At 34.4% G+C, this 27,773-nt stretch overlaps 1 protein-coding gene across 1 annotated transcript in view; it reads left to right on the top strand.

Annotated features, from left to right (window-relative positions):
• Nucleotides 1-22,300, top strand: part of LOC111600324 (Down syndrome cell adhesion molecule-like protein 1 homolog) — a 76,767-nt gene extending 54,467 nt beyond the window's left edge. The window contains exons 9-15 of the mRNA XM_030225169.1: nucleotides 1,076-1,213; nucleotides 8,163-8,327; nucleotides 9,526-9,585; nucleotides 10,492-10,578; nucleotides 17,632-18,003; nucleotides 18,368-18,471; nucleotides 22,265-22,300. Of these exons, the coding sequence (XP_030081029.1) occupies nucleotides 1,076-1,213; nucleotides 8,163-8,327; nucleotides 9,526-9,585; nucleotides 10,492-10,578; nucleotides 17,632-18,003; nucleotides 18,368-18,471; nucleotides 22,265-22,300 (962 nt within the window). The remainder of the gene's footprint in view (nucleotides 1-1,075; nucleotides 1,214-8,162; nucleotides 8,328-9,525; nucleotides 9,586-10,491; nucleotides 10,579-17,631; nucleotides 18,004-18,367; nucleotides 18,472-22,264) is intronic.
• The last annotated feature ends 5,473 nt before the right edge of the window (nucleotides 22,301-27,773 follow it).

The raw sequence follows: 27,773 nt of genomic DNA, 5'->3' as shown, positions 1-27,773 counted from the left end.
CGTTTTGTTTGTTTGTTTGTCAGCAGGTGTTATTTTGTGCCCCAGCGCTGTGTACGTGGCGAAAATGCGTTGCCAATGCCATCAGAGTGCTTCTGTTGTTACTGCCACACACACACCCACGCACACATAGCTGGCGGCAGTTGCAGCAACAAAAGCTATTTACACACACCCAGGCACAATCTCACGCTTAACAGGCGCACTTTTAATGACCGAATGCATTTTAATCCAAAAACAGTTTGCAAACTCACGTAAAATCCAAGCGAAAATTGCTTTTGCAAAATCTGTGATGGAAATTGAAAATTTGTTGATCAGCAAAATATCGTTTATATGCAGCCCAAAATCCATAAAAGCTTATGGACTCATAGAGAGTTTTATAATTTGAGCAAAATAAACGTGACTAAATATGCTAAAATAACAACAAATATTTCATTTAAATGCTTAAACTTTTATTTTGCGAAAAATATTTTAATAAATTGTCAAATATAATTTTGAATATTAAGAAATTTTATTTCGAAATTCTTAGCTCTTAACAGTTAAGCAAGAAATCATTTGACATTTAATTTAGAATTATTATTAGTACATGACCTTGTAGTTATACTGTATATTTATTTATTTTATTTATATTTATTTTACTTCACTTTTTTATATCAAATATTTTTAAATATTTATTTAGATATTTAGGATTATTTCTACTTCTTTTATTTTATTTTACTTTTTTTGAATCCTTTCACAAATTAAATGTTTTTAAATATAATTTTTGGATCTATCTATGGATAGTGTGTTCTTTTAGTAATTAAATAGCTCTAACTCACAAAATCTAAAATAAATAATATAAATAATAAGGGATAATGCTCCTGAAGTAGGCCCGAGGCAGCATCTTTTCGATAACATAAAATTTTTTAATATATTTTTTAAGTAAATGCAAATAAATTTATTTTCGTTTTAGATTTTAGTTATTAAGAGATTTAATAATATAATATAATAATTTTTGTATTTCTTTTGCAATTATTCGATTAATATTTGAACAAAAGATATTTTCCAATTTCAATATCTGTTTTTTTGTCACATTTTTCAGTTCCTCCCATGCTGTCCATACCAAATCAGCTGGAAGGCGCCTATTTGGGCCAGGATGTTATGCTGGAGTGCCATACAGAGGCCTATCCGGCCTCTATTAACTATTGGACTACTGAACGCGGCGACATGATAATATCAGGTAATGTCAACTGCCAGCCAACTCTTTAAGCTCTGCTTATTGACAACGTTGCGTGGTTTACCCTCTGTCTGTATATACGCTGGAAGAACTTCAATCTTGACCAGAAGCGTGCATTGTAGCCACGTTTATTATGTGGAAGAGCGTTTGTAAATGAGCTTACAATGTAATCAACATGCTGTCTGGCCAAGACCAGAATATTGCGCTCGGCGGGGGCGCACTCAGAAAATTGTCATGTAAAATGGCAAAAATTAAAACTCGCATCACGGCGTAAGCCCGAAAAATAAGTTAAGCTGCTGACGTTGCCACACAGCCACTGCCACAGCAGCGGCAACTGCAACAAAAATGAAAACAAATGAAAATCCATTGGCAAACAATGACGTGGGCTGCTGTAGAGGCTGCTGTTGCTGCTGCTGCTGCTGTGGCGATTTCTTTTTTGCATTACTCATACGCACTGAGTGACAGGCATTCGAGAAACACGAACAGCAACTGTTGAGCTGTTAATGTCACATTGTAGAGCTTTAAAAGTGATTGTCTGCATCGAGCTATACTTGACAGCTGACTGTGCCTGCAGCCCAGAAGAAGCTGCCAGCAAGCGCATTTAAAGGCGAAGTGGCCAAGTGCACAGCGGCAAAGCTGCAAAGCTGCTTAAGTTCTTAAACGTTTTTTTTTTCATGACATTTGACAGCTTATAGATTTGTTGACTTCACAAATATATATATTGTTCTATAGTCACTTTATTTATTTTTTATTTATTTTTTTTTGTAATCCGAAAACAAGAATTTTATATATTTTAAGAGATTTATAAAATTCTTTACTCTAATATATATTATAAAAATTATTTTGAAAACTTTTTATTTGTAAGAAATATTAAACAAAATTAATGAGTGAGTTGTATGTTTGTTATAATTAAGTATTTTTTTATCAAGACTTTTATTTTTTCGAAATGAGTTTCTCAAAATGCTTAACTGCAATATTAAATCTATACAGCTATAAGCCATGTATGTCTTTATATAGCTGTAGCTATTTCAGCTGAAATTTTTGGGGTACTCTAACAGCATGCTTAAATACCATCATTATATCAATTTTTGCTTTTTTTTCTAAACTTAATTTTGGCATGTGAAAATTGTACTTTTCCCTTACTCTTTTCCTTAAATTAAGTTGTTAAAAAATTTGGTTTTAACAGCATTAAATAGTTTGTGAACTTTGCTAAAGAGCTGCTGTGTGAGTTACAATATTTTTACGTGGCTTGCAGCAATTGCACATAAACGTTGACTGAGAGCGTGGATTCAACTCGGATTTGAGTATTGCGCTCAGCGCTTGCTGCTCTTTGGATATTCCAGCCGCCGTGACTGGACTGTATTGAGAATTTATGATTAGATCATTGTTTGCTACTTGCCATTTACTCGAAGCCTATTATTCATATTTCTTGTCAACTAGAAACAATCTTCTCATAAATTGCCTTCTCTTTACCTCTAACTTACCCTCTTCAACTTTCTCCACTTAAGTTAAGCTAGAAGTTAGAATATCTGAAATGAGTTCTTCTATTTTGAGCTTCAAATGAGGCTTCATGAGACAACACTTCTTTAAGCTTTCAGCTCACAATTTCGCTCAATGAGACTTATTTTCATTTTGTCATGATATAGTTGCATTTCTCTCACTTCAGCACAATCTCACGCAGTAGAGGGAGCTCTGTCTGAACAGAGCTCAACGCAAATCAAGAACTTCAGTACGAAGCAAATAAAAATTACTTGCAAAATCTGCTTTTACACCATTTTTAAGATGCAATTTTTAATTTTTTAATTCCATTAAATTTTATTTATAATTTGCATTTGAAATAAAATTAATTAATGCAATGGGGTAAGTGTCATGGGTATATTCTCTTTGGGCTTCTTCTGTGGCGGAGTCTTGTGGCAAGTATCTCAGGATAGGAGTACAGGTTGCAGTGGTATATTGCTAATTGCTTGTTTATTACATCTCCAACGGTTGAGTACAAACTTAATTGTTTACAGCTCTATAGCAAAAGAAATTCATGAATTATTATGAAATATTATAGTATATGAAAATATATAAATCTGCTTAAAATCTGAAAAAGATTCGCACAATACAGTTTCATAAAAATCCCTTTTTTTTCTCTTTTAAAATAATTATTTTATTTTTAAATGAATATATATATATAAATGCACATGTATATAAGAAAATAAAATATATAAATATATATATTAAAACACATTTAATGGCTGTAAAAACGAGGCTTATTTTTTAGCCCATATTTAATTAAGCAGACAATCGTATTTTAATCAGAGTATAAGCGATGCGCATACATAAAATCAAATGTATATATATATAGTTAATAATATACATATAAAGATAACTCTACGAATCACATATTTTGCTGATTGCCATTCGAAATGCGCTTTAATTGATAACTAATTAAATTACTGCAAAGTTTCATACAAAACAATAGATTTTAATTAATCACTGAATTCGCAGAAGTGTAATAAATAATCAAAAATGGAAATCGCATATTGTAAATAACGCACTGATTATATAAAGCGAAATTTAAATAAATATGAGAGCAGCCAAAAACAATATCAAATGCTCTGAGCACACAGACCGGCCGACAGACGTTAGAATTGTCACAAAATATTATGTTTTAGCGGAAATTATTTGAACATAATCGCATTGGCAAACACACATGTGAGTAAAGCGCCTAAATGCACGTGGAAGCATGTGCCAGGACCACAAGGATAACATCAGCTCACTGGGACAACCAATGAAAATACTAAATAATTAACACGTCACAGACGCAAGCCTCAAATGCCAAAATCAATAAAATTCCGCTGGCCAAACAAATCGTAGCATACTTTTCAGGGCTAAGTATTCATAAACCAAAGGAAGCCCGCATAAAACATGCTTTATTCTTTATGATGTTGAGCTGATGACTCAGCTCTTGCTAGTCATGAGCATAGAAATTATAATAGCTAGACTAACATGGCTATATCTCTCTTTTTTATGCTTAAATGCTGTTTGTTTGTTCGATATGCCACATGTATATACATATATATATTAGTGACACGACATTCATGTGTGTGTGTGTTGGGCAAATTATGGCCCAGGTTGTAGAGACATTTCATATGCACACACGCATAGGCTGCAAACAAAACGCGAGCTGGAGATATGAACATTTGCGGGGGCGTCGCGCATGATGCATGGCAAACAGGCACCAAAAACTTTTTGGGTAATAAATTTTAAGCGATTCCGCAGCGAAACGCATGGAAACTAGTTTGCTTATGTGTGCGTGCGTGTATGTGTGTATAGCTGCAGGAGGGTGGCCAAAGCAACTAGAAAAAGAAAGTTATCTAGTTCAGTTTGCAGATTGAAAGTTAGGAAGTGGTTAAAGCTAAAGCGACAGCAGCACATACCAAATTAGAAGTTGAAGTTGTTTAGAGTGGCAAAAAATAAAAAACTAAATAACAAATATATATATATATACAACTTATATTTTAAGATAAAGCAAACAATACAGAGTTGATAGAAGAAATGGAAATTTATAAATGAATATTTAGAGATTGTTATACAAAAGGTAGTTGAAAAGTTGACCACAACCTACAGATACATATATGCGACGGGGCATCCAATGAAACTCAGCAGACAATATTTTGCTACATGACAGAGTTACCACACCTCCAGCTGCGATAACGATCGCCCGGAAAAAAGGAATCTCCTATCTCCTATCTCCTATCTCCTATCTCCTATCTCCTATCTCCTATCTCCTATCTCCTATCTCCTATCTCCTATCTCCTATCTCCTATCTCCTATCTCCTATCTCCTATCTCCTATCTCCTATCTCCTATCTCCTATCTTATCTCCTATCTCCTATCTCCTATCTCCTATCTCCTATCTCCTATCTCCTATCTCCTATCTCCTATCTCCTATCTCCTATCTCCTATCTCCTATCTCCTATCTCCTATCTCCTATCTCCTATCTCCTATCTCCTATCTCCTATCTCCTATCTCCTATCTCCTATCTCCTATCTCCTATCTCCTATCTCCTATCTCCTATCTCCTATCTCCTATCTCCTATCTCCTATCTCCTATCTCCTATCTCCTATCTCCTATCTCCTATCTCCTATCTCCTATCTCCTATCTCCTATCTCCTATCTCCTATCTCCTATCTCCTATCTCCTATCTCCTATCTCCTATCTCCTATCTCCTATCTCCTATCTCCTATCTCCTATCTCCTATCTCCTATCTCCTATCTCCTATCTCCTATCTCCTATCTCCTATCTCCTATCTCCTATCTCCTATCTCCTATCTCCTATCTCCTATCTCCTATCTCCTATCTCCTATCTCCTATCTCCTATCTCCTATCTCCTATCTCCTATCTCCTATCTCCTATCTCCTATCTCCTATCTCCTATCTCCTATCTCCTATCTCCTATCTCCTATCTCCTATCTCCTATCTCCTATCTCCTATCTCCTATCTCCTATCTCCTATCTCCTATCTCCTATCTCCTATCTCCTATCTCCTATCTCCTATTCCTATCTCCTATCTCCTATCTCCTATCTCCTATCTCCTATCTCCTATCTCCTATTTCCTATCTCCTATCTCCTATCTCCTATCTCCTATCTCCTATCTCCTATCTCCTATCTCCTATCTCCTATCTCCTATCTCCTATCTCCTATCTCCTATCTCCTATCTCCTATCTCCTATCTCCTATCTCCTATCTCCTATCTCCTATCTCCTGTCTCCTATCTCCTATCTCCTATCTCCTATCTCCTATCTCCTATCTCCTATCTCCTATCTCCTATTTCCTATCTCCTATCTCCTATCTCCTATCTCCTATCTCCTATCTCCTATCTCCTATCTCCTATCTCCTATCTCCTATCTCCTATCTCCTATCTCCTATCTCCTATCTCCTATCTCCTATCTCCTATCTCCTATCTCCTATCTCCTATCTCCTATCTCCTATCTCCTATCTCCTTGCCCCTTTCCCCTTTCTCCTCTCTCCACTCTCCTCTCTTTTCTCTCATCTCTCCTCTTTCCCCGCTCCTCTCTTTTCTCTCCTCTCTCTCTCTCTTAAATATCTCTCAATGCCGTCTCAATTCTAACCCAATTCTGTCACATTGAGCCCAACAACTTGTCATACAGCCCTCTTGGCAACTGTCGCTGGCACATGCCATTTATCACAGACTTAGTCAGGGACAGGACAGGCAGTTCTCTCACAGACTGCCGCTGATGCATGCCACAGTCAGTGCCACAAAAAAGAAAGAATTTACCAAAAAAGGAAAGAAAACATGAAACTTGTGTTTTATGTCCCAATATCGGATGGCGGCGTATTAAAAGTATAAAGTTGCGCGATTCGCATATGTCGAGGTCTCCGCTGCTGCTGCTGCTGCTGCTGCCTTTGATTATGAGTTAAATTATATATTTGCGTGTCAGCGCGGCTTATAATACAGCACGAAAAGTATCTGAGTAACTGCGGCGTCACAAAAGGTGACTGACTATAAAAAAAGACGAACAAGAAAGGACGAAAGAGGAACATGCATGTGCCGCAACGCAAATTGTTTTTGCCAAACCAACAGCCAAAGACATTTGTCACACACACACACAGGGAGAGAGACACACACATTTAGGCAACACATGGCGTATGAGCAACATGCGACATCGCCTTACACTGCGCCAAACAATCAAACTGAAATTAAGTTTATATATTTAATGCTTCTACTTATAGCCGATATAGACCTGCGCCTAGGCTAGACCAACGAAATAGGCAGCGAAATTAAAGCCGCCAGCGAAGAAGAAAAAATAAAAGTGGAAATACTAGAAGAAGAGGAGAGAAAAAAGTAAAGAACATGGAACAAAAGTTTTTCTTTTAGATTTTCACTGATTAATGAGAAAAGTTTTATTTAGTTCAGGGCATAGGGAACACCCCTACTATTGAACTGCGGCAGTTTTAATTACACATACACGCAGATGGCAACAGCAGGGGGGAGAGAGAGTGAAAGGTGAAAGGGAGAGAGAGGCGAGAAGCGCGTAATTAGTTTGAGTTGCCATTGAAAATACACACACACACACACACATAGAGAGAGACTAAGAAATGCAGGTGACATTAATTAATTGATTTATTTTTTCTCTGCTCTTAAAGTTTTGCGTTTGTTAAGCAAAACTTTAAAGCTACAATGGGCATACCCTAGAACCCATTGTATGTGGGAAAGGGAGTATTGATTTTGTAAGCATGTATGTAACAGGCAGAGGAAGGCGTGGCAGAGCACTTAAAGCATAGATAATCTTGATCAGGACGAGCTGAGTTGATCTAGCCAGATTAATGCAGCCATCTCCTGAGCTACAAAAGACTTGAACTGTTAATATTTTGTCATATTTTTTTCGATTGTTATCGATCAAAATCGATAGTCGTACTTTGTTTTGTAAATGCTGTAGACTTTAGATTTACTGCGTAGATAAATGTATATACAAAGATTTTGTATATTTTTGATTTTGGATTTTGATACCTCCACCCTACCCTTCCCTAACCCCTTGAAATAAAAAATTACTTCAAGTGGTAGAGACTTGTGCTTTAGCAAATACACACTTTTGAGTGTCATTTTTATGCTCTACAAATTTATTTAAAAATTCCATCTAAAACATAGGATATTCAAAAATTAAGTTCCCATTGTGTTCCATGAGCGCAGCCCAAGCGCAGTCGCTGCGCAGTAAGCAGAGTGTCAGCTTATGTGTGTGTGCGTGTATGTGTGCATATATGGGTGCAAGTGTATAGCAAACAACATATATGTATGTGCGTATTAATGAAGCGTAGAATGATTGGTCAGGCTTTCGGGTATCTCCTAGTCGAGCACTCCTCACTGGAGCGCTCTCACTTGTTTATTGCAAATGATATAGTTTTTGTTGCATTTCATTCGAATTGTCGCTCTCTTTTTTGCATTTTGCAGACACTTCGCGAGCGGGCGATAAATACGAGACCACATCAACCGTCAGCGGTTATACGAAATATATGAAGTTAAAAATTCGCGCCGTTGGTCCAAACGATTTTGGCACCTATCGCTGCGTGGCAAAAAACTCGCTGGGCGAAACCGATGGCAACATTAAGCTCGACGGTGAGTGACACCCACACACAAACACACACATACATACACATATTTTTTTTTTTAACTATCAACTATTTTTTTGCAATTTACTGCAATTTATTTGCTGCATTTGTGCAGCAGCCATAAAAATGACTTCGAATTTTTCATCAGTTTAAAGTTTTTTTCTATTTTTTTTTCGTTAGCTGTCAAAGAGTAGACATTATTTAAATACCATAAAGCATTGCTATAGGTTCATATATTTTATAAAATTGTCAAATGAGCAGTATATATATTTTCAAAAATAAAATTTAATTTTAACTACGCAAAATATGTGTTAAATAAACATTTTACAGCCAGTGGATTTTTCAGGGTATTTAAAAAATATTGAAAAAAACAGATTTTATATTATTTATTCTGAAAATTCTTTTAAAGTAATTTTGCAGTCTATAGGAATTGTTGCAAAATGAATATTTAACGTACTCTTTCAGCCAACTTTGTCAAAATTCATAGCCAAAGATAGTCAGTAATGTTAATGAAATAAACTTATATCTGAAGATAAAAATTTAAAATTTAAAAAATTTTATTGTTTATATTTATTAAATTTTTTATATATAATTTATAAATTTTATTTATCATTTATTTCCGTTTTAATATTATATATAATATAAATATTTTTTTATATTTTGTATATTTATTTAATAATTTATATTTAATATTTTCTTATAAGTTTTATAGTATATTGTTTAATGTAAAACTAATATATATATTACTATTTAAATTTATATATGCTTAGTATTTAATTTTTAAATTGTATAGCTAAATAATTTAAAGTTCATTTTGTAAATTAAATACTTAAAATAAAGGAAACAAAATATAATTTTATTTATAAAAATATAAATTAAATATATAAATTATTTATTTATAATAATTTATTGTATATAAATATGCTAAATTATTTATTTGATATATTTTTATATTTCTTTATTTTTTCCGTCTTTTATTTCTTTTTTTATTTGTGATTAATAATTGTTATATATATTTTCGTATTAGTTTTATAGTTTAATAATTTTCTGAGTTCTTTTAACACACTTTCAACAAAATAATATTTTATGTATATTTTTTATATTCAATTTTTGTATTACCTTGGCTAAACACAAATACAAAATAAAATATATTTTGACCTCAATTTATTTGTTTAGATAAAGCAAACATTGAAAATCTTCCACAGAAATGCCCACGCCCACCACAGCAATCATATCCGAGATGGCCATGCTGAATCGCAGCTATGGTAAGTGCCAGCAGAAGCTTTTTCGATTTGGCCACAGTCAAAGGCTGTGCCAAGCTGTAGCTTAACAACTATCTTAAGGCACCACCCACTCACTCACTCAACCTTCGTCTAAATTGGTTTCGCATAATTTTCAATTTACAATTTTATGCACCGCAAATCATCAGCACTCAACGACCTCGAAAAAAAAAACAGAATTTAGCTTTAATTAAAAAAGATTTATTGATTTTTGTAGAGTTATGTGTAAAGAAACCTTAAAGTAATTTGCTAACTAAATTGTTTTCATAAAGAGTCTTGGCAAATAGCTGCAGAAATATATTTCGAAGCAAGCTCTGGACAAAGTCCCTAAACAAGCTCCACTCGTAGCATAAACCCTTTGCTCCATTACAAGTACCTGCCCCTCTCTCTCGCCCTCCCTCACTCCATCTCACTCTCATTCCCATTGTTTTGCATGCAATTTTCTGTGTTGATTTTTTGTTGTTGCTTGTTTTACCATATTTACTTTTGTTAGCGCTCCTCTCGCTCGCTGTCAGACGTCTATTAAATGCAAATAAATGCAAAAATTAAATAAAAATACTTGGAATACTATTACGTCTATGTGCATTATACGTTTTTATATGGCTTTTTCTTTTACCACTTTGCCTAGCCTGTTGAAGTTCGTTTTCTGGCTATTTCTTTCATGTTGCCTGCCAAAAGAAAAAACAAAAACAAAAACAGAAACACAAATTTTTCAACAACAACAAAATGATAATAAACAAAACTCCAACAACAACAAACCGTCATTATTCATATACCTTGTGCCGTGCCAAAAACACGTCCAACTCTTACTCTCTCTCTCTTACTCTCTCCCTTTCTCTCTCTCCCTCCATCTTGCTGATTCTTGCTGCATAAAATTATACAAAAAAAAAGATGGCAAGAGACGTCATAGAAATAAATTTGAGTCGGCTAACGCTTTGCCTGATTACGGGGTTGAGGAGTGGCGTGACGGTGCTCAAGGTAAGTACACGCTGCGAGTCTGGTCCAAACCTACACCTACCTGTGCTCTCACCTAAAGATACAAAGAGCAAAACTCTGCTCTTTGTGTATCTGCAGCTGCAGCTGCCTTTTTGATAGCCATCGCTGCTGCACTTTTTCATCATTTTCACACAGTTTCCCAGCCTGCCACCCGCCCTCTCACTCTCTCTGGCATTTTCTTTTCATTCATTTTTATATATTTCAAGTGCGTCGCCGTTGGCTTTCCCGTGTTGCCAGTTGCCATAATGCAAAACTTATAATAGCTCTTTTGGCTTTTTGTTTGGGCCATGGCCAAGTGTTTGGCGCCAACGTTAAAAATTAATTAAATTTCCTTGACGTTTGCATTGCACAGTTGTTATTGTTGTTTCCTTTTTCGTGTTTTCCATTTTCATTTCATGTTTAGCTGCAAATACGCAATGCGCTTTATTGCCATTCGCCGTCTTGCAGCAGGCGTTGCATCTCAGATTTATAAAGTGCCACAAGCATAAAGCGCTCAACTAACAACAAGAACAAGTAGAAGAGGAAGAAGGCAATCAACAGTGAGCGATAGTGGGTGTTGCTCTTGCGAGCTCTCAAAGAAATAAGTAGATGAAAGTTTTAGCCGTTTTATTGAATGAGTGGAAAGAGCTCAACGATTTGTAGTTTCATTTGCCAACTCAACAGGCCGACGAGGCAGAAGTTAGTTAACCTGGTTAGAGCTGGTCAGCTTTCTATAGAGCGCATTGAAGATGTTGCATGAATATAAGTTAAAAGAATTATTATATGCTGCATAGCTAGCAAATCTTTCAGATACAGTAGCTACTATGAGTATGCTGCCTTCTTACGCTGCATCAATTAAAAAGGGAAATCTTGGCTTGTTAAAATGTATGCAACAGGCAGAAGGAGGCGTGCCAGATCGTCTGTCCGTATAAAGAAAGGCAGAGGGGGCTTGGTAGAGGCTCAGGGTATCTCCTAGTCGGGCACCTCCGACTAGAGCTTTCTTACTACTATAACAAATAAATGTATAAGTTAGAAAAACCATAGCAAGCCGTGTTCAAATAGTTTATTTGTTGGCCTGTAATTATACTCAGTCTGTGTATTCAGTCGGGAGTGATAGTTGGGATAGTTTTCTGACAATTCAATGGGAAATGCCTTGTTTTTCACACCTTTTCGCATTTAATTTTTGTTGTGAGCTCTCCTTCAAGTTATCTTGGCAAATTTATAGAAATTAAATAATAATAATATAATAAATAATTAATATAATTAATAAAAATAATAATTAATATAAATTATATGAAAATATTTACAAAATTCATAAGTTTAGTCCGAGGTATGTGCTAGTCGGGCATAGCCTTGTTCTATCTATCATATGGTTAAGAGCATGCAAACAAAGCATTTCAGACTTCTCCGTTATTCACAGCTTCAAATGATATTGTATAAGCCAGACTAGCACAGTTAACTTATAGCAGCAATGAAGTAAATATATATAAATATAAATGTTGTAACAGCTTTAAGTACACATTTCTATGACTAGCTTCAAACAGTTAGTCAGAAAACTGTTACCAATATCAATTTCAATTTATATTTCCCTTTCTGGAATTTGAATTTCGGTTTCAATAACTTAATTGCTTGGCCTATGGCCTATTATCATGGCAACAGATCTCAACGCTGCCAAAAAATAGTTTAAATAGGAAAAGCCACAAATCAATTTCGCGCTAATAACGCCGTCATTTCAATTAAAATGCGGTAAAAGTGCGTCTAAATCAGATAACAACAAAATGCTAGGAAAAACCAGCAACAGCAGCAAGCAAAATGTATAAAATGACGGCAAGCTGCAATGGAATGCAGTTCGCATGCTGCACATCAAACCAGCCACAAAAGCTAACCAACAAATTGAGGGCAACGAAGGAACGGGTGGAAGAAGTTGGATAGAGGGAAGAGCAGGCAGGAGGTTAGTAAACTAAGCCACAAAATGCAGCCGCAAAACACAACCTAGCAACAATTTATTTTGTATTTTATTCCATTTTCATTTCGAATGCAGTTCGTGAATGTTTCACGCCAAAAAGCATGTGTATGCGTGCCACTGTGTGCTTGAAAGAGAGAATGATGTGTTTGGGTGAGAAAGTGCTCTACGTGTGTGTGTGTGTATAAGAGTTTTGCTAAGCGTGCAAGAGAGAGAGTGATGCAGAGAGTAAGTGAGCTATGCATGTGTATGTGCGTTCACTGCTCGTTGTACCGTTCAAAATAAATCTGCTGCAATAAAAATGCCATCAATCGCAAAGCCAAATGCAACAACAGCGATCAGGGCGGGCAACAGCTTAAATGTTGATTGACACTGACATTGTGACGTTGTCAATACCAATATCCACGTCTGTTCAGCCGCAGGATACGCGTGTCCTGTCCTCTACATTATTCACTAAAAACTTGTGCATGTCACAAATTAGTTGCGAAAAAAAGAGACGAACAAACAAGCAAACTCAACGACAAATTAGCCATAAATAGCGAGTGGTTTTATTGCGGTTTTAAGCAACAAATTTTTGGTCGCCTGCCATTTAATCCTTGGCGCATAACAACAACAAGCGCAACAATAACAACATGGCTGGCTGACCAAAAATATTTGCGAGCAGAAATGTTGATTGCATTTAAAATGCAATTATTTAAGGCATGCGTCCGTGAAATGCCGCTCAAGCGAGTGCACTAATGAACTGGATCCGAACTGAGCGAACGGAACTGCATGGAGCGGGCGGGAGCGGAACCATATCGCTTGTCTGGACAAAGGCTATGTCGAAGAGCTGGCAAACGCACTCGTGCATTGCAAGTGCCTTAAAAAATGGAGAAGGAGCAAGAAGTAGAAATGAAAGAATAACAGAAAAGAAAAAGAAGAAAACAGTTTGCTTTGGCAGCACAGTCGATAAAAACACTTGAGTTTCTTTTTAAAAGAAACCTGATGCGAACAATAATCCCATTAAGCACAATGAAAACACATATGATGTAGCAATAAACTCATTTTGTTATTGTATTTCTGTATTTAAATAACTTCTTATTATCAATATTACGAGCTCCGCTACTCCCAATCAAAGTTATTATATGTAATTTTGTTAGAAATAAGCAGAGACCCTCAAAACAAAGTTCACTCATTACATCCTTTGAGTTAAAACAAGCAGCTGACCACAGCTTGGTTGGATCATAATTAGTTGAAGAGAGACACTCGTCTTAGTGAAAGCTAAAATGAGAGCTTAGCTAATAGCTTTGCGTAAAATCCGATTCGCACACATCCACACTATCGAGTGGTTTAAGATAACTTAATTTTTATAATATTTATATAAATTCAGCTATATTAGAATTCATTAATAATTAATGTGCAATACAAAGTTGTATCAGATTATAAAATTTTAAAGCGTCACTTAGAAATAAGTACAAAACAAATGTGTTGAGGCTGATCAAGCAATAAATTCATTTATAATTTATCATGTTATTTAAACATATGTATATACACGTCTATGTTTATATAATTATCTACAGCTGCTTGAGCTCGTTAAAAAACCAACAGCTGGTACCGTTAATTTTTGGTCTTGTGCGCTATGCTATGCTTTTATCTTCTGTTTTTTCGACATCGTTTCTGTTGGATGAGTTTATGCCTAAGTAGGAGTCGGCACAGTATTTTAACGGTACATTTTGATGAGCGTTTGCACAGCAAATATCTATATGAAAGAGAAAGAGAAGAATGTACGTTTAAAAATAAACATACGAAAATACTCTACTAAAGCTGAGCATATTGATTTGACTAAGCTTATAAATATTTGAGTAAATAATAAAAATTATTATTAATGATGTACTTTTTTCTTCTAAAACGTAAATATATTTTTTATTAATATGAAAATTTTAAACTTTGGATTGCCAGTGACTTAACTATTCTTAAGACCTTATAATTGAAAATTTGTTCCCAATTGGTGCTATATTATAGAGTAATTTCATATTAGGCAGAATTCTGCTCTGCCTAATTTAACCGCATTGAAAATAAAAAATTGTACAGAAAAAAAAGAACTTCACACACAAATCTTAAAATATTGATTTAAATCACGCCTCGAGTCGAAAATATAAAAATAATTTCATAAAAATAAATATTTTATTTAAGCTCACAAAAAAAATAAACAAACACTGCCACAAAATGGTTTTTTGATTGATTTGCGATTGACAGCTTTGACGTAGAGTTTTCAGCCTTTTGTTTTGTCAACGTCACCGCTTATAAATAAAACAACAAACATATATAAATAGACCCATGAGCTAAAGTTGAAAAATCAGAACAAAGATGCGTGGCATCAAAAAAAAAAAAATGGGGAAAATTTATTGCCCTGAATTGGCATCGAATGAAATATGCCATCAAAATTGTCTGAATGTCGGCTCTGACACCTTTTCAATGTGTTCTCAATCAAGCGTGAATACGGGCACCCATATGCACACACAGACACACATACGCACACGCTTGATATTTATGTCTTTGACATCAATCAAAGGGCAATGCGAATTTCCGACTAAATTTTGCTTCGAGCCTTAAACAAACAGCTCAAGGCTGAGTGAGGCGTACAAATTGAGTAAGTGCAAGTGTGAGTGAATGTGTGGGTGAGTTTATGGGTGTGTATGTGTGTGAGTGTTGTTTGTGTGTCTTTCCTCTTGATGCTCTTGAAAATGCTTCAAGTTTGACTTATTTGAAGTATTTGCGCTTTGTTGCGTCTATCACTTTATATTTATGACTTTGACTATAGTCAAAATCAACAACAACAACAATATGTGCAACTGTCCAAAATGGCTATATGAGCAACAGCAACAGTAAAAACAACAACAAGCGCCACAAGGACCTCAAAAAGCCAGCAGCAGGAAAATCAACGCAATGCGCGCTTAAATACCACTTTGTTGTTATTTATGACGCCAGCTGATGAAAAGCCAAATGCCAAAAGATTAAAAGCTGATAAAATATATTTAATAGCCCTCATACGTATGTACTTTCGACCAGCAAACACTATGAACTCCCCTTATATGTATCTGAGTGGCTGTGCACAGTGGTATGCATGTGATGGAATAGAGAAGAAAAGTTTTTATCATGCAAATTAATATAAATTAAATGAAAATAACATAAACTAACTTAAATACAAAACTTAAGTTCAAACAAACATTTTAAAATAACTTATATTATATAAATATTCAATTTGAGAAAATTCAAAAATATTTAAAAACCAAATATAAAAAAACTTAATTTAAAGTACTATAATTTAAATATATATACATAAGTTATTATTAATTTAGATATTTTTATAAAATTACATTTATTATACAAACAATATATTTTATGAATCATTTCGATTATTTGTTAATCAATAATGTCTAGTATATAATTAAATTATATACATGAAGCTTATCTTAATTAAAAGTTCTACTTTCCCAAAGTACTAAGACCACTGTGCCTGCCATATATCAAACATTGACATGCGGTCAACAAAGTGCGTTCAATGACGTGCATAAAAACCAAAGGCAGCTACAACAACAACAACAACAACAAGTTGGAATGTGAGAGGGAAGAGGTTGGAGTGTGAGCGGGGGTATAGCACTCAATCAAGCATAGAGACAGGGCCACACGCTGTCCAAGCTTTGGGTACATTGACTGCCCGCCACATAAAGACGCACAGAAGCAGCCAGAACGGTAAAATATTGTCGAGTAATCGCTGTCGAAACGCTCGTCGAATGCATTGACGATATAAAGACACACAATGACGTTGTAAAAAAAAAGAAGAAATAACAGTCAGATGGACAGACAGAGGGAGAGAGAGAGAGATAGAGAGAATGAAAAGAGGGTGGGAAGTGGAATACGTATAAAAATGCTGAGAGGAAGCAGGGCAAGTAAAAGATGTCAACAAGCAGCAAGCCGAAATGGAAGCCATTCGGGTAGCTCTGGCTTAAGTGAGCTCCATAAATAGAGCTGTTGACCAGAGAGAAGTTGGAGGCGAGGGAAAGAGACAACAGTGAAGGGGAGAGGGAGAGAGAGAGGGAGAATGAGTGAGTCAGGCCATTGGCTGTTGACCAGTTTATATATAGAAATAAAGCTAAAGTTGGGATTGTTTGCACTTGAAAATTAATTTTTCTGATTACAGATTCTAAATTTTAAATAAAAAAGAATTAAGGGTATATTTAATAAAATTTTAATATACATTTAAAGAATTTGAAATTAGGAGATTGTTAAGCGTAGAGTAGTAGAGTAAAAAACTTGAAATATTTTTTACTTTTCAAAAGTTTTTTTAAATAATATTATTATATAAAATGTTTTTTAATATTTTTATAACTGTTAAATATTAATTTTAAAAAGAGTTTAAATATTTATTAAGCACTTGATTTCCTAGATATGTTGTGATTTAACTATAAATATATATATATATATATATATATATATATATATATATATATTTCTATCTAAATATAAATATATATATATATATATATATTAATATATTTATATCTGAACTCTATAAATCAGCAAATTCTGATGCAATTATTTGCCTGCTGCAAATTGCATAATTTTGATTACATTTCCTTAAGTCTGCTCGCTTTGATTATAATTTGCTTGGCTACTGCATTCGATTAATGAAATCCCATTGCCAATTTTGAGGTTTATGAGCCAAATGTGCCAATTTAGCTCTTGGCCAGACAAACAGCAATTGGCCCAAACCGCAGAGTGCAAAATCAATAAATTAACAAGCAATACTCATATTGCCTAACCAGCAGCTAGCTAACAGGGCAACTATTAAATGCATTCCACCAGCTCCACCATAACCACTAACCGTAGCAATTTCCTTTTACGTTCCCAACTGCCTGGCCTGGCCTGGAATGGCCTGGTCTGGCCCCTTGATAAAAAGCATTTATCCAGTGCCATTTTGGCTTTGGCAACGCGCAAAATAAATGAAAATATAAACCCGACTAACCAAAAACTGATTACTACAAGAGCTCAAACACTCATGCATCCCTTCTGTTTTCTTCCCCCTCGCTCCGTTTTCTTGTTCTTGTTCGCAGGCAACCATGGTGGCAACACTGGCGATAACAATCAAACGCCCGTGCGTAATCCGCCCGGAGCATTTCACAATTCTGCAGGCTCACTGGCACAGCATAATCTACTTGGTAAAATAATGCGCGGCATTAAAACGCAATCATTTGGGATTTTCAAACGTTTATCGAGTTATTTGCCAGCGGCGCTGTCGACGTCGCTGCCAGCGTCGACGAGTCGATGGCGTATGAGTAATATGAAAAGCCAGGCCCACGTTCAGCCACTGGAGACTGCTGTCAGCGTGCAGTCAAACATAAACAGCAGCAGCAGCGACGGCAGCAGCGACGGCAGCAGCATCTGCCAAAGGACACGACACAGTAGCAATCGATGGGCGTGGCAGCGTGAGCTGCGCATATTTCACATAGCTCATACGCCGCGTGCGACGCAATGCGATTGGCCAACGCTCATTTGCATAGTAATATTGGCAACGAGCTTTGCTGTTGCCGCGGATGTAATGCCAGCGCTGTTGTTGTGGCTGTTGCTGCATTTTATCGGCAGCCGGATCGCATTTTCTATTAGTGCGGCGCATAGGCAACACTTAATGTTAACATTTTCGGCTGTTGGTAATAAGGTTGCCGCATTGTTGCCGCAAATTTATACAACAACAGCAGCAGCAGCCGCCGCAGCCCAGCCAAACACATTCAGTGTGCTGTGCCAGCGTTGGCATTCAAGATGAAATCAAATAATTGCAAAAAACTCATTTAGGGCACAACAACATGAATCAGATGATGAAGAAGAGGAAAACGCAGAAGCAGAAGCAGAACAAACAGCGCGCCAAGAGCGTGCGAAATAGAATCAAACTTAGAGAAGTAAGTAAAAGTATAGCACACAAAAAAAAAGAATATAAATAGTATATAAAAGTTGTGCAAGAAATACTCATATATATATATCCCATATATACTCAAACTACATATATATATATATATATAAATTGTATAGCTATAATCGTAAAATGATTCTCATGTTAAGTGACAACAGCAATTGACCAGGCTTTAACATTTACTTTTTAATTGCCAATCAACAACAGCAGCAGCGGCAGCTTCAGCGTGCTAACAGCATTTAGCTCTTAAGCAGATTTTCTGATTGAATTAATTACACCTTTACCGTAATGCATTAAAATATCAATCAACACTGAATTGACTGACATTGATTCCAATTAAACTAGTTTTTAAACGTCTTTCGCAGATCAAAGCAGTTAATACATTTTCAAATCAAACTTAAACAGACTGCAAATAGCAGAAACGAGAGCCAATTTTATTATATGAATATTATGTGTTTTTGTAGAGATTTATTTAATAATTAAATGTTTTTTCTTTTGTTTTTTGTTGATTAAGACATTATGTATAATATTTGTTAAAAAATAATAACCAACTAAAAATTGTACTTTAAGTAAAAACTTAAGATGTTGATACATATTTATTTATTTATTTAAAATCAATTTATTTTTATTAATATATATTTTTTGTTTAAAATAAATTATATATACATAATATAATATTTATGTAAAATAAATAAATTATAATATTTATTTTAAAAATATATTTTATTTATATAAAAATGATTTCATTAATATAGTTATTTCTAAAAACTAAATGATATTTATATATATATATATATATATATAAAGTAAATGATATTTATTTTTATTTGTAATAAATATATTTATTTTTATTGTTTAGTAAAACATAAATAAATATTTTTTTTTTTGGCTTGAATTATTTGAGTTATTGAATAAGTACAAAAAAAATAAAATTTATATTTATTCTCGCATAAATACAAGTTAATTGAAATTTAACGAATGGCCATGACTTAGAGCAAAGGGAAATAATATTCATGCAATTTGAACTAAGTCTGGTAATTTTGCCATATTTTATATAAGTATTCATGCTTTTACAAGTTTATTTGCATTTTGAAAACCTCAATTTAACATAGTTAAATTAAATTGTAAGCGCCATAATTATTCAACCAGCCAAGTTTACAATTCTAATTCTAATTTGCGTTCGCCATGCAAGTGCAAAATAATTGATATATTCGCAAAAAAGAAGAAAAAAAAAGAAAATATTTTCATATTTAGTTGACGCTGTTCAATGCGCTGCAAATGCGAGCTGCGAACTGCGAATTGCCGAAGGCCAATTGCTGTTGGAATATTTACAAAATTAAAAGCGAAAATGTTTGTTTGCCGCTGTCGTTGCCGTTGCCCGCAATTAAATTGGAAATCAGCGTGGAAATGTTTCTACGCAAACAAATTGATGAAATATGCATCAGGCAAATAGACAAAAATCGCAGCTCCAAATGAGAGACACGAACAGCGGCTGCAACGGCAGCAAACACAACAAAAGCTTTGCCCCATTAAATGAACATAAATTAATTATATTAAACAATATATGAATTCAAAGGGAAATATGTGGAGCTAAAAATAAAAAGCCCTGTTAATCAAATTTGCATTTAGGTGAGCGTATTTACACACAACACACACACACACATAGCGAATTTACATAGTAAATTTAGCGACAAAACTAAATAATGTTCATAAAAATAATAGTAAATTTATATACAGCAAAAATATATGTGTTAAAACTTTAAACAGATATTAGCTAGTGATACGATTTATATATATATACAAAAAATATATATGAATATTTATTTATTATAAATTAAATGTATTGTTTATAAGCTAATTAGCGAGCATTTGTTGAAATGATTTGTTTGATTTAAACTCATTTAAATAGTTTTTCTACTCGCTGTAAATATAAAAAGAAAAAAGAAATTGCATTACTTCCACTAAAATCTGTTTTAAAGCTGCGCTGTAAATAAATGAAATAAAATATATAAAAAAGAATCTTTCAATTTATGTATTAAAAAAGAAGGCATTTCTACTATGCTTTAAAAATGTTGTAAATATAATTAAGTATTAAAACAGATTAAATGTATGTTGAAATGTTGAAAAAATTTGAAATTATATAAATATATAAAAAACTATTTAAAGCTAATTAAGTAGAACTTAAATTCCCAAACAGCATTTAAACAAAAACAAAAAAAAAAGAAATAAAAAATTTAAAAATTGCTGTTGATGAAAAATCGATGTATATGAATTTATATGTAAGGCGTACGCAACAAGCATAAAGAAGCTCAGTTATGTGTGCAAATGTACTCACATACATATGACTATACAAACATACTAAGTACACACATACACATACACATACATATATAAATATATATAGCTAGTTACTATGATTTCATAAGCATATCTATTATGAAGCTCCGTGTGAATATATAAGTTGTGGCATATCCATGTAACATAAATTTATATGTAAATGTATGCGGCAAGTTTACAATAAAAATAAAAGTGACAACAATTTGTGTGAAACTAATATTAAGTATTATGTCTGGCAGAAGAAGCTTTTCATGCAGCTGCAGCCTGAGGCACGCGCACTTTCAAGGACAAACAGAGCAGAGGCAGAAGAAGCATGTGCACAAATATATATATATATATACATATATATATTTAGCTAGCAAGCAGTCAACTAGAAAGCAATTTGCCAGAAGAAACGAAAGGCAACAATAGCAAAGGTAACAAAGTGAACGACTTGCATATATCTAGTGATCCTCTCAAACCAGGAATATCGAGACACAGAGCATCAATCATAAGTAAATATAGATTAATTTAAATAATTTATTTACAGTTTTAATTGCGTCAGACTATGCCCAGGCCTACTCTATATGTCAAACGTTAGCAAAAGGTTTGCCATAAAATAGTTTTTTCTTTTGCCATAGTTTTCCTCATTATCATAGTTTGCTTTGGCTCTCTTTACAGGGTATTTGGACAACAAAGCACTGCAGCCAAGCACATAATTGTTGGCACAAAACCGCACAAATTACCAAAAACCCAACACACACACACACACACGCAAGCAATACAACTGGCAACAACAGCTTCGTCGTCGTCTTTATTTAAAATCGAGCCAAAAGATTTTGGCCCAGCTGGCATTCGTTTGTTGAACATTTGCAGTTTTTACAGCCGACGCTCGGTGGAAATTGTTGCGGCTGCCATTGAAATGTTGTCGTGTGGAAGTGAGCAGATTTTCCAAGCAATTAGTGGCTGGAAAAGCGCACGCCAAATGGACAACAAAGCCCAAAGACTGGGTTAACAGGGCGACACATAAAAAGGCAACATTTACATCCAACTCAAAGTACATAAGTGTGCATGAGCATGTGTGTGCGTATATGCGAAAAGTGTGCAAACAACTTGGCCTTGGCATGAAGTCGAGACATTAAAGTAACATTGCCTGTATTTATTTTGTATATTTATTATTTAAAAAGTGTTGAAACATGTATAGTTTGCAAGATGTTTCTGTTTAAGAAATGTCTGATGGGCTTGGAGCTCTTTTGAGTTGTTTACTAATAACTGAACTTAATTATATTTAAAGATTATAAACATAGAAAGGACTTAAGCTGCTTGCGTCGATGGCCAGGCCAACTTCATTTCCAACAAAAACGAGACTTCAGTGTTAAATCAGAAGCGATCGAAAAACTGACAAAGGTCATATTGTATATCCATTAAGTTTCACTGCTAATACTCTTTAAACTATCTCTTTATAGGCATCTGTACACAGAGCTGCCAGCAAATTGAATTAAGGCAGCAACATCACTTTCTACAATCAACAATTCAAAATTTTGTTTGGAGGCTGCGATAAAATATGTCCATTCAACTAGTACTAAGACACATATTTTAACAGAGCATGAGATCGAGAGTAAATCTTCAAATAGTGTCCTATTTGCTTTTACTTGCGGAATCTCTATTAAACATAGTCTTTCTGTAATGTTAAAACAATCTTAAATTCAATGTCTGAAAAATATAAATATATATAATATACATACAAAAATATACATAGAAGAATAGCTTGAATTTTTTATTTTCTATTTTTATTCTATTTTAATTTTTTGGAATCATGAAAATCCAGCATCTTTAAAAGCATTGATTTCCTACACTCGTAATGCTTAACAGCCTCGATTAAGGACTATTTTTATAGAATTTATGTATATAATTTATATAAGCAAAATATACCATTTTTCAATAATAAAAGCAAACTTAAAATGAACAAAACTGTATTTTTTTGGTTTATTTATTTATTTTTTGTTTATTATTAGGAAAAGGAAAATTTGTGAAAAACAAATTTCGTTGCATACTTTCAAGGGCGTGCTGCCACTGTTAAATGGCAGCGCATGTTAATTTTCAGTGGGCTGCTAAGCTGTTACTCAAGATCAGCTTTTGCTGTTAACTCATCAACTCAAGAGCAGCTTCTGCTGTTAACTCAGCTGTTAAGTTGCTCATATGTTAGGCCTGCTGTAAGAGCTTCGAGATCAATCACTTGCGCGTCTTGCGACGATGTTCATTGCAACTAAGTGTTTTAAAGCAAGTAATGAGCTGGGGCATGCAATTAAATTAGGTGGCTAAAGGAAAAGGCATACATATTTTTCGTCCATATGCTTATTGTCTTTAGTCATATAGGCTGTCTGTGATATTATATAATCAAGCATAAGTAGGTCAACTGAGAACAATTGCATAAAATCATTACATTACAACAAAACTATTCAATATTAGTACAAAAGGATTCTAAATTAAATGAAAATAACATTCATCACTGCATATGCGATATACAAAACATATTTAATATATTTATATATATAAATATTATATATGTATAAGAGTGTTCGTCTGGCATTCAAGGTTGCCTTAAAAGTGAATAAATAAAATTATTAAATATTCATACAAATTAATTTAACTATTTAGATTTTTCAGCTCAGTTGTCAACTACTTAATGTGCTGTCCAGATTGTAGTTGACTTATCTACTTATGTAGGTATTTGTAATCAAATAAATGTTTATTCACCTGTAAAGGATATCATACTTGACAAAGAAAGCAGCTCTTTAATGGCAGATGCGAAAGCTGTCTGAGCCTGGCATTTGGCTGCATTTCTTGGCAGGACCTTTGTCTCACACATCTCTTTCTGTTGCAAGTTAGCTCGCCGGCGTGTATGCGAGTGGAAAATTCAATTTGCAAAGTGCATAAAAGTAAGAGACGACAACGTTGCCGATGAGCGAGGATGCAACGTGTGAGATTTTTAACTCGACGCGTTGCATGTTGGTTGTTAAACAAAAGCGTCAGCTACTCTAACCCAGTTAGCTGCACATCCCCACACATGCATACATCTCTATATATACATATTTATATATAGCTAGCAGGAGAGGTAGCTACAAAAACAGACATAACCAGATGCAGACTTTGAGCCACACTTTACAGTCGCTGCAGCATCGACATAGACGCATGCAACAAACAAGTGGCACAGTGGCATAAACGTGAACGTGAACGTGAACGTAAACGCAGCGCCCGAGTGGCGCAAACATTGTAATTAAATCTACGTCAACATAAACGACGAATGTGAATGGAAATCGTCGCAAGGCAGAGGCAAGAGAAGCGCATGTCGAGCGTGAATGTGTGTGTGTGAAAGTGTGAGTGTGTGTGAATGGATGCAAAGGGAATATATGTATGTAGGCATCTAGCTATGATACTGTTTGTAAATTTGTGTGCGCCTGTGTGTGTGTTAGCTTAAATACCCAGTCATCTGAGAGCTCGACTCGCTCGCTCGCTTTGTTAAGCAGGTTGAACTGAAATATATAAATATTTATTAAATGGAAAGTATCAAATTTAATATATAAAATGTAAATTGTAAAATAAAAAAAATTAATAAAATAAAATAAACTATGAAATATAAATATATAAAATATAAATATATAAAATAAAAATATATAAAATAATAAAAAGAGAACATTAAATATGAAAATTAAATATTAAATATAAAAATATATATATATAATTTAAAAATTAAAAATAAAATAAAAAAAAATAAACTATAAAATCAAAAAATTTAAATATAAGACAGCATACAAATAATAAATGTAAAATATAATGTTAAATATAAAATAGAAAAAATAATATATGAAGTACAAAATAATAATAATAATAATATAATATTAAATATAAAAAATTTAAATATATTAAATAAATAAAACATCAAAAATAAAATAAAATAAAAATATAATATAAAGAAAATAATAAAATATAAAATAATAAAAAATATATTAATTAATAATATATTATAAATAATAAAAATATATTAAATGTAAAATTTACAAGACAATAAATTTCAAAATGAAGATAAAAATACTATATAAAATATAATAATATATAATACATAAAAGAAACGTGAAATATGAATTATAAAATGTAACATAAAATAAAAATAAAATGTAAAAGAGAGTATTAAAAATAAAATATAAAAAGTAATATTTTAAATATATTATAAATTAACTATAAATTCAATATTATATTTCAAATCTAAAAGATTTTCCCTGACTAATAAACGTGCTCTTACCCATTTTTTATAGGGCATTGCCCAGTCGTGCCGCTCGCAATTGTGACTAATTGCTAGTGCTGTTAGCTGTTGACTTTTGAGTCAGAGCTGTGCACAGCTTGGCCAGAAAAGTTACGCAGACGTTGCCAGTGCGCTGTGTGTGTGTGTTAGCCTTATGACTGGCTTTGTTTAGCCGCCAAGGTAAGCGAAAGTTTCTATATTGTCAATGCTACAGCTGCTGTTGCTGCTGGCTTTAAAAGTCAAAGATATGAGTAAAGCATCCAGTTCGTTAAGGGCTGAGAGTTGATCTCTGATCTGTGCTTTGTGAATGTCCTTTTAGCCGCTCTCGCATTCAGTTAATCCAATTTGTTAGCTCACTTTCAATTACAATTACATTCCGAGAGACAAGAGTTCTGTTTGCCTCTGCCACTGTCACTGCATCAAATTTCCTTTATACTTCATGTGTTTGTATTTCTCTCATTGTTATTGTTGTTTTTCGACAAGCTGCAGTTGACACTTTTCAATTGTTTTTCTTTTTCTTTTTTTTTTTTTTGATAAGAGTAACTGAAAAGTTAAATTGAATTTAGCATAGTTAGCAAACAAATGAAAAACAATTAACTTACAGTTGGTAACGAGTAGCTGGCAATTATTTAAAGCTTCCACTTGAAAATGCTCCTTAAAATTCAGTATAAAGCAAGTCCTTAAAGCACATACAAAATTTGAAATTAATTTCAATGTAAATAATCACAGAGTTCATTTGCTTGAACACATTGCCAATGCATGCAAATGCCAAATGAATGATAAATAAAATTGGTTTTGGGCCCAGAAGGCATTTCGCTTGTTTGACTTGGCCATAAGCTGAGAGCCTTAACTTGAAGTCATATGCCATAAGTGGGCCTTACACGAATTGCTGCAGCAATTAAAACGTTGGCAAAAGGCATAAATTACGCATACGCCCCATTGCGTTCGTGCATTGTGCATTGTGCCATAAAAAGGCAAACGCATAACAATTTGAGAGCTCGAACAAAATCTAGCCAGCTGACCCAATTTGTATCCATTAGACAGGCGATAAATATGGTTAGGCGAGACTCTCCTTAGAAATCGATGGGCAGCGCCTCTTAAGATAACTTATGGCTGGGCTGTCAAGTGTTTGCAGAAGGGTTGCGCTTCCATGTGGCATATTAAGTTGCAGCTTGGCTTTGATAAAGGTCAAAAGCGGCAAGCCGGCAATTAGACGGCCAAGTAATACGATGCCAGAGCGGGACAGCGAGACAGCACCACTTATGGCTAATAGCCTCATCCTGCTTGGGATAGGATGTACCAATAGGGCAATAACTTAGTGCGTGTTGACGCTGATACCCCTTGCCTGGCCACTTATCATAACGCTTACGCGTTGATGGCTATCCACACTAAGTTCCGCACGCACACGCTGCTACTGCGACTGCTCCTGCTCCTCCTGCAATTATGCTAAAAGCTTTAAATTTATAGTTTTCCCATACTCGAACAACGACTGGCATTTTGAACATGGCTTCTCATGTCTGCGTCTAAATAAATGGCTTTTAAAGCACGCGTTAATGATGTTGATTGTAGTCCTGGGAACAGCAACAAACCTGACCCCGACCAGAGCCGCGTTGTTGCCCACCTTTTCATGTTTAATGTGTTTTGACTAATGTTTTATAGCTGGAACGCGTCTGCCCTGCCTCGTCTACCTCGTCTACCTCTGCTCCGAATCGCCTATGTCTGCCTTATTTTTATGATGATATATGGTCAGCCTCGCCACTCGCATGTGCTCGTTGCCAAGGATTTAGAGCCATATTTATTATGGCCTGTTACCTGTTTATGATCGTGCAAAGCCTTTTAGCGGCAGTAACTCGAGCATGCGACGGTATTAGATATTTTTGAGAGATAAAATTATATTTTAAAATTAATATGTTTTGACCTTAGCGGAGAAAAGCTGTCAGAGACTGAAGTATATAGCTTCACATATATTACATATATTATTATTATTATTATATATAATATATACGCAAAAACTTGTATTTATATTCTCAAGCATCTGTTGCAAGCCTCAAATGCCCAATTATAAATGATTTATGCCATTTAGCTAACGTCAGGTTAATTGCTGGGCTTACTATACTCAATTTTTCTAGCGCTAATGCACGATATGTAATATTTTATGAGAATGAGAATGTAAAGAGAAAAGCGACAAGTACTAAGGCGCAGCAAAATGTATATATGTATATACGTACACACATACGTATGCATGTACACTTAACTTATAGTTACCATGCGCGCATGCTGCTCTTCGCACATTTCACTCCATTGATCCGTTAGACTGAGAATGCGTGTACTACACATGTGGAACCCTTCTACTAATAGAAAAGCGCTCAGTTCAGGTTCCACTTCCACTTGGCTCAGCTCTCATACGACTTACCATACGACTGAACTCACGCTTCTTTCGTTTGATGCATTCCACAAGTACACACAACCGTATAAACAATAACAACTCAATGTCCACTTACTGAAAGTATGTGTATGTGCGTGAGCTCAAGCGAATTCTCTCAAGAATGCGCTCAGATCAGTTCTTGGTGCAGAACTGTGCTTGTGGGAGTGTGTGATATGTGGATCCTCTCAGCAACTACCATGAGAAAACGCTCAACTCTTGCAAAATGTGGAACATGTGATGGCTTACGCAT

The sequence above is a fragment of the Drosophila hydei genome, unplaced genomic scaffold (assembly GCF_003285905.1).
Source record: "Drosophila hydei strain 15085-1641.00,03,60 unplaced genomic scaffold, DhydRS2 tig00008124-arrow-arrow-pilon, whole genome shotgun sequence".
Taxonomy (NCBI): Eukaryota; Metazoa; Arthropoda; class Insecta; order Diptera; family Drosophilidae; genus Drosophila; species Drosophila hydei.
Note: the sequence above shows the minus strand (reverse complement) of the source record. Positions and strands in the feature narration are given on the sequence as shown.